The 8,937-nt window shown below is 40.4% G+C and overlaps 1 protein-coding gene across 37 annotated transcripts in view; it reads right to left on the bottom strand.

Annotated features, from left to right (window-relative positions):
• ADD3 (adducin 3) overlaps window positions 1-8,937 on the bottom strand; it is a 182,432-nt gene that overhangs the window by 16,490 nt on the left and 157,005 nt on the right. For all 37 annotated transcript variants that reach the window (XR_006282907.1, XR_006282909.1, XR_006282906.1 and 34 more), the window contains one exon: window positions 3,524-3,647. Coding sequence is in view for 32 of the 37 variants with exons in the window: in XM_043519459.1 (XP_043375394.1) it covers window positions 3,524-3,647 (124 nt within the window). In the remaining 5 variants the exon portion in view is untranslated. The remainder of the gene's footprint in view (window positions 1-3,523; window positions 3,648-8,937) is intronic.

Consider the following 8,937-nt stretch of genomic DNA (forward strand, 5'->3'; position numbering starts at 1 on the left):
TCCTGACCCAGATGTCACCTGAGGTGTCCAAGATATTCCTATGCCCTAACTAGGCTTCCCTGGAAGAGGAGTTTCAGTAAAGTAGGAAAAAAAAAATCCCACTTTTTGTGTGTGTTTTTGTTCAAAGAACTCAGCTTCATCGTGCTGGGACCCCACAGGAATGGTACATAACACAGATCTGAAGATACCATTGATTTAGTCTGGAACTGTGTCTCCTATGCCATGGAGGCCTAATCTACACAGTACTCGGGGATAAGGAGAGAAGACTATTCTGGAGACAATCTCGCCTTAACGGCTTCAATAGATCCTACCTAAAGGGGGGTTGACAGGATTGGTGCCGATGATTATTCTGTGTCCTCTCACATCCTCTAAAGAGGATTGACTCTTAGTGTTGTGGCCACATAGATATAATGTAAATGATCGATCCAACAGGCCTAGATCTGACGATGCCCTCTCCTTTTCAAGACCCCACTTGGCTGTTAAAAGGAAAGACCCATCCCATCCCCAAGATCGGTGTTTGTGTCAGCTAGATTTCGGGGGTGGGGTTGGCACTGGAGTATGCCATATTTTTGATGCAGCAGTGTCTACTATTGGTCTTTTAGATCATTTGAATTTGATTTTTCAGATTAATTTTTATGCATTATAGAAAGTGTGTCTAAGCACATGCAAAGATCTTGCATTTGCAGGGAGACTGAATCTAGTTGGCCTCTTCCATCTTTTATTTTGATGACTACAGTTAAAGTGGACAAAACTCCATAACTCTATATTTCAAAAGTCACTAGGAGTTAGTCAATCCCAATATCATAGCAAGTAACAAATGAAATAAATAGGCATAACCAAACTCCACACACGAATATTTTATTTATACCAGACCATATCATATTTGCTTTTAAATTGTGTTTTAGTTTAAATGTTCTTTTATTGTCAGATTCATACAAGAGAATTGTTCAGATAAAAATTAGCAATTAACTGACCTGCTATATTAAATTATTATAAGTTATTCCTTTCTAAACTTAACTTCAAATTTCAAGTCTCATTATTATAGTTTTAGGGGCTGCTCCTGCTCCCACTGAAGCTGAGAGTTTTGACACTGACTTCAGTGGAAGGAGAACTGGGTCCGTGTTTACAAGAATTAATACACTGCTTTGTCCCCCAACACTCCTGCCATCAGCTGTCAGTTTGAGTCTAGCACAGATGCTTTGAGGGGGTCATGTTAAAGCTGCTTTGCTAATGGCAGGGACTGACCTTTTGGAAACGTACAATAATCCAAATGAACTTGATTGCTGAGCCTTTTAAATAAAAGTACTATATTAAATTTTCTATTGTTGAGACATATCAAACCGCAACAATAATAAATTAGTTTCCAGAGTGAAATGAATCTTTCAGGTATTTTGTAAATTTTTTTTTTATTATTATGTTGAGTGTCTAACATACTACTGAAAAGCCTTAGCTAACCCCCTTGGAAATTCATTCAGACAGACACGCCTTATTCGCTTTATGATGCACAAAGCTTTCAATGCAGACTAAGATCTGAGATTTTTCATATTTTTTCCTGATACAAGATGTGTGTGTGTGTTCTTCTCCTCTAATTCCACCCTAGACCTTCTCCAATCTGTCCGCCATCCCTTGCACTCCACTGAAATTGCTCTCACCAAGTTCTAATGACCACTCCCTAGCCAAATCTTCACAACCAGTACTCCATCCTCATGGACCTGTCAAGCTGCCGTTGACACTGTCAACCAGCCTAATCTTTTCCTCCCCTGGGCTTCTGTGACTCTCTCCTCTCTTGGAATGAGAAATTAGGAAGGTAGGAGGAAAACCCACTCCCACTTTCCATGGGGGTTTCACAGGGCTCTGTCCTTGGTCCCTGTAAAGGATTGAGGCCTATTTTATAGTGCCCTCCTCCTACCAGATAAAGGTTTGATCTTGCTGAGCCAACTCACAGCCAACTCTGTCTGAGCTCTCACAGAATCTAGGGAAGCAGTTTCCAGCAGGGTTACACTTGTTTTATTTTAAGCCTTCTTAACAAAAACACCACAACTCATATCCATTCAAAACTGGTGCTGCAGAGATTATTTTATTAAAGCTTGTGGCTTTAAACATATTATCGCCTCTCTTTGAATTCCTCCTGTGGGTCCCCCTTCTCTACTCAAACATAAGCTATTTGTACTCACCTTCAAGGCTCTTTAGATATTATTCCACCCGACTGATCACCCCTCATTCACTAATTGAGGGGTCAACTCCTGCCTCCAGTCAGTCTCCATTGCCCATGGGTTAAAATTTCAAAACAAGCACCACTGTGTTTTCTCCCATGCTGCACCTCACAACTGGGAGGAGCTCTCCATAAATACCCACTAAACTACCTCAGTATCTTCAAATCCCTCCTCTGCTGTGATGTCTTAAAAAAAAAAAAAACCCAAAAAATCAACCCCCCCAAACTTCATAATTATTAGGCTGGTGGTGTGCTGAAACAGTGGCCTATCATGCTGACCAATACTGACTCATCATTTCCTTGTACTCCCGTCAGTTTGTCTGTATCCATCGGTTGTCTCTTGTCTTAGAATGTAAGCTCTTTGCAACAGGACTGTCTTTTGTTTTGTGTTTGTACAGCACCTAGCACAATGGGTTCTGGTCCATGATTAGAGCTCCTTGGTGAGACCACAATACAAATAATAAACCAATAGTTATAATAATACTTAGAAATTTAAGTATGAATGTTGTTTAGATTAATTCCTGTCGATGTAGTGCCCTTTCATTATCGTTAGTAATAGCACTTCAGTTAATGACAGACATTCTGGTTTAACTTGTGGTTTGTTTGACTGGGGAATATTTAAACATATTCTGATTGTTAGCTGCCCTAAGTAAATAGGACAGAATGACTATTACAAATAAGTCTGTCAAAGAAATATGACACCAATAGAGTGTAATATTTCAGCTGCTTTGGAATTATTCTATGAAATGTTTCTTCTCTTTTGGATATGTTTACTACATTATAATTCCCTAGCAACTGTCTTCTTTAGGATAGTAAAGAATATCATATTTTAGTATCACCAGCTTCCTCAGTTCAATAAAGAAAATGCTTCCAATACAACACATCCAAGAGACCCAACATTAGAAAGGGAGTAATGGGATTCAGTACATATGCAGTAAGATGAATATCCTTTTCATTTCTGATTTTGTATATATGTTATGTTTAATCTACTGATTATAGTAGATTTTTTAAAACAACCAACCAAGATTTAATTTTGCCAGAAGCTGGGAATGGGCGACAGGGCATGGATCACTTGATTACCTGTTCTGTTCATTCCCTCTGGGACACCTGGCATTGACCACTGTCGGAAGACAGGATATTGGGTAAGATGGACCTTTGGTTTGACCCAGTATGGCTGTTCTTATGTTGTCATGTTCTAATTACAATTAAAAATCTCAACCACTTCATTTATAGTTAATTATTTCAGAATAGCTTCCAAGAAGCATCCACCTCAAACTTAACCGCCAATGTTTGGCAGTTTAGACCACTGACCTTCCACTCCTTGTTGCTTGCGCTCAATTGTCTTCTTGTACTCATCCAGTTCCTTTTCTGTAAGATCGCTGAATGGATTGGGAGGGGCTGGTGGTGCATGGTCATCTTCCTCAAACTGCATGGGCTGGAAAACAAGAAAATCAGACATAGTAAGTAACAGAAAATATTTATAATATCAGTTCCTTCCTTTCCCCAAGGTTTGGGGACAACAGACCTATAAGAAAGAGCTTTATGGAAGGAAGGAATATAATCAATCAAATGGGAATTGCCTCAATTAATAAGCATTTGCTTCCAAGCATATTATAAACATTTGCTTATTTAAATACTGTGGGTTGGGTATTAAATTCAAATAATCAGAACGTTTACGTGTGGTGACTTACTTCAAGAAACTACTAGGTGAGACTTCCAATGACTGACCTATTGCTGTTGATATAAAGTGGCAACAGGCATTTATTGATTGCTTATTGTATAAAATCTCAGATTAGCCACCAAGGTGCCAATTTATTAAAGCACTTAAAGCATATACATAAGTGCTTTGGTGAATTGTGGTCCAAATATCCAAGCTCTTTTGAAAATGCCATTTTGTCCATTTCGATCAATGGATTGCTCTAAAATCTCATGATAATTCATTTTTATAAAAGAGAATTTTAATGCTTGAGAAAAATGCCTGATTGATAGTGACTGGATGCGAAGGGTGGGATTTTCAAAAAATGCCAAGTGACTCAAGACTATAAATTGCACCGACTTTCAGGAACTTGTACTCCGCGATCATGTATGCACGTTTGAAAATCTCATGCAAAATTCTAATTTACAGAATACCTATAGACAATGAAGCATTGTGAGCTTCCTTCTTCCTTTCTCACCACGGTGCCCAAACTCTCTTCTGTAGGGTCCACCCCTAAGTGGATAACTCTTTATCTAGTTAATATTTGATCATTCTGCTGAGAATTCTAACAAAAGCACCACTGAAATAGGGACCTCTCTCTACACAAGACTAATCAACACTAATCAAGACTAACTTATTTTACACTGGCCACTTGACAGCGATCAAAATAGCAGGACTTCACTATCAACCCGGGCTAGATTTACATCAGTAATTTACAGGAATATGGAGTCTGAGTTATTCAGTCCTAGCTTATTACAATTCCTACAATAAGAAGTGTATAATTCTTCCATCTACACTTCAATATAATTTTATTCTTTCAGTTTATGATTGTTCTACAGCCAGCAAACTACTCTGAAGTTCAATTTTATGAAATAAGAGATGGAGAAATTGAATGGTTGTTTTGTTCTGAAAACAGTGTCCAAGTCAATAAGATGACATTCACTTACACTACATAACAAAAGAAAAAAATGAGTATAGGGAACAAAAGTGAGGAAAAAGGCATAACCCCAAACATTGTGGCACAGCTGCACTCAAAAAATAATGACACGAGATCACTGTCAGAATAAAAGGATTTTCTATGTTTATCTTCCAAGGCATGCAGAATTATGCATAATTAGGGCCATCTGTATAATTCAGAAATAAATACAATTATGCTAAAGAAAAATCAGAGGTATGTGTGCAAGGAGGTAAGAAATTATCACCACAGAACTGGAAGTCCTTCTTGCTCTGAAACATGGTCAACTGATACATAGTTCCAAGTTAATTATATAATTTACAAATGCATTACTATAGATAGTGGACAGAAGTAGTACCTGATTTTATTGACAAAGTTCATCTCATTGGTGAAAGAACTGGTTAAGGACTATTTAGAAAAGCTAGAAATGCCCAAGTTCATGGGTCTGGATCTAATGCATCTGAGAATGTTGGCTGATGTGATTGCAGAGCCATTGGCCATTATCTTTGAAAACTCGTGATGATCGGGGGAGGTCCCGGACGACTGAAGAAAGGCAAATATAGTGCCCATCTTTAAAAAAGGAAAGAAGGAGAATCCGGGGAACTACAGACCCGTCAGCCTCACCTCAGTCCTTTGAAAAATCATGGAGCAGGTCCTCAAGGAATCCATTTTGAAGCACTTGGAGGAGAGGAAGGTGATCAGGAACAGTCAACATGGATTCACCAAGGGCAAATCATGCCTGACTAACCTGATTACCTTCTGTGATGAGATAACTGGGTCTGTGGATATGGGGAAAGCGGTGGATGTGATATACAAGACAGTTACTTACCTCTCGTAACTGTTGTTCTTCGAGATGTGTTGTTCATGTCCATTCCAATTAGGCGTGCGTGCACGGATATCAGAACTTTTCCCCCTTAGCAGCTCCTGTTGGGATGGCAGGGGAGCCCCCTAGAGTGGCGCCCTCATGGCAGTGAATATAGTACCCTGCTGGCCCGACCCCCCTTCGGTTCCTTCTTGCCATTGACTCCGACAGAGGGGAAGAGGGGTGGGTATTGTAATGGACGTGAACACCACATCTCGAAGAACAACAGTTACAAGAGGTAAGTAACCGTCCTTTCTTCTTCGAGTAATTGTTCACGTCCATTCCGATTAGGTGACTTCCAAGCTTACCATTGGAGGAGGGTAGGAGTCATGGAACAACTGATTGAAAAACAGCTCTCCTGACCGCTGCATCATCTCTGGCCTGGCCTAACAGCATAGTGGGCTGTAAACATGTGCACTGAAAACGGGGAGCTCCTAAGGGAAAAAAGTTCCGATATCCATGCACGCGGCACGCGCACACCTAATTGGAATGGACATGAACAATCACTCGAAGAATATCTTGACTTTAGCAAAGATTTTGATATGGTCTCTTACAGTATTCTTGCCAGCAAGTTAAAAAAGTATGGATTGGATGAATGGACTATAAGGTGGATAGAAAGCTGGCTAGATTGTTAGGCTCAACGGGTAGTGATCAACGGCTTGATGTCTAGTTGGCAGCTGGCATCAAGCGGAGTGTCCCAGGGGTCAGTCTTGTTCAACATCTTCATTAATGATCTGGATTGCTCCTTCAGCAATTTCATGGATGACACTAAGCTGGGGGGAGAGGTAGACACGCTGCTGGAGGGTAGGGATAGGGTCCAGAGTGACCTAGACAAATTGGAAGATTGGGCCAAAAGAAATCTGAGGAGGTTCAACAAGGACAAGTGCAGAGTTCTGCACTTAGGACGGAAGAATCCCAGGCACTGCTACAGGTTGGGGACTGACTGGCTAAGCGGCAGTTCTGCAGAAAAGGACCTATAGGGTTACAGGATGAGAAGCTGGATATATGAGTCAACAGTGTGCCCTCGTTGTCAAGAAGGCTAATGGCATACTGGGCTGCATTAGTAGGAGCATTGCCAGCAGACCAAGGGACGTGATTATTCCCCTTTATTCGGCACTGGTGAGGCCACATCTGGAGTACTGTATCCAGTTTTGGGCCCCCAACTACAGAAAGGATATGGACAAATTGGAGAGAGTCCAGCGGAGGGCAACAAAAATGATTAGGGGGCTGGGGCACATGATTTACAAGGAGAGGCTGAGGGAACTGGGATTATTTAGTCTGCAGAAGAGAAAGGGGGGGCCGTTTGATAGCAGTCTTCAACTACGTGAAAGGGGTTCCAAAAGATGATGGATCTAAACTGTTCTCAGTGGTAGAAGATGACAGAACGAGGAGTAATGGTCTCAAGTTGCAGTGGGGGAGGTTTAGGTTGGATATTAGGAAAAACTTTTTCACTAGGAGGGTGGTGAAGCACTGGAATGTGTTACCTAGGGAGGTGGTGGAATCTTCTTCCTTAGAGGTTTTTAAGGCCTGACTTGACAAAGCCCTGGCTGGGATGATTTAGTCGGGGTTGGTCCTGCTTTGAGCAGGGGGTTGGACTAGATGACCTCCTGAGGTCTCTTTCAACCCTAATGTTCTACGATTCATGAAATTTCTTTACTACAGTTGAATATGATTATGTGAGTCTTACTCATTTTAATCTCACACTCTTTTTGCTATCACAGAAGTTACAGGCGGAAAAGAATGATTAAGACCATCTTGTCCACCCTTATGGCAATATAGCACTATTCCCTACAGTAATTGTAAACATTTGGTCCTTTTTTGCAATTAATTTTTAGTAACAATTTTCAGAGAGATTAAAATATAAATATACAACACACATACATATACGAAAATAAGAATTAGCAAGAACAAACAAGACATCACACATTTACAAATACTTAATCATATACATTGTTGCAAACAGAATCATAGAATAGAATTACAGAACTGGAAGGGACCTCGAGAGGTCATGTAGTCCAGTCCACTGCTCTCATGGCAGGACTAAGTATTATCTAGACCATCCCCAACAGGTGTTTGTCCAACCTGCTCTTAAAAATTCCTAATGATGGAGATTCCATAAATAGTTTTTATTGTAACCATATTTTTTATATATGTATATATAGGGAACAACTAAAACAAAATTGAGAGATGACTTCTAGTGTGGCTAATTTTATATGAATTAGGCCAATGTTGTAATTTATCACATTGCTAATAGCTACAAATACGGTTAGCAGGATACTAAATTACTAAGATGTACAACTATTTCTGGGTCTGACTGGTTTATAAATTTAGTTATAAAAAAGTGAAAAGAAAACTACCACCCATAAAACAAAGTCATCGTACCCAGGCTAATGAAGAGAGCTACGCATCTATGCTGTTTTGATCAAATGAAAAGTGACCATGCAAAAAAAAAAAAAAAAAGGGCTGCTCGCACTATCTATGCACTTGGTTATAATACAAGTGTACCTAATGTTAGTTTTCCATCTCACTGTTTATGTAGATCATGTGAGCTCTTAAAAGCAGCATCAGTAAAAACTACTCACTCCCTGAGGAGGAGATTTGGACCTATTTCTGCAAAGGAGTCCTCCAGTCTGGATCCTGGCCTGCTGCACTTCGCTGCCACATTGCTGTCAGGTAGCCCCTCCAGCTAGACTGGTTACTAGTGTTGAGCTTCTGACAGGCATGTATGAATAGCAAGAATATGAGGGGGTCCCATATCCAAAGAGAAGGCAGTAAGAAGTTGAACACCAAATGGATACTGCTGCTGAAGGGGCATATGTTCCCCACAGATGTCTTTGCTTCCCCATTTTTCTACGGGGCAGCCAAGAAATCTGCGGAAGGTATTAATTCTACACCCCCACAGGGTGCAGAATTCCCCTACGAGTAAAGGGGGTTATTCTTTGTCATCAAGAGTAAACTGATTAGCCCTGTAAAGTAAATGAATTGAGAGAGGAAAAAGAACAAGATGTTGAAGCTTTCTATCATTCAGAACCTCCCCGTGAAATTAGTTTGAGTTCATAAGGACATAGGAATTGCCATACTTTCCATGTAGTCCAATATTCTCTCTCTGACGGGGTCCAACACCAGATGCTTCAGAGGAAGGTTGAAGAAACCCTAAAGTAGGCCAACGACGGGCAATATCTGTGATGAGGTGTCCAGGGTGCAACTTGGAC

This window comes from Dermochelys coriacea, chromosome 7, assembly GCF_009764565.3.
Source record: "Dermochelys coriacea isolate rDerCor1 chromosome 7, rDerCor1.pri.v4, whole genome shotgun sequence".
NCBI lineage: Eukaryota > Metazoa > Chordata > Testudines > Dermochelyidae > Dermochelys > Dermochelys coriacea.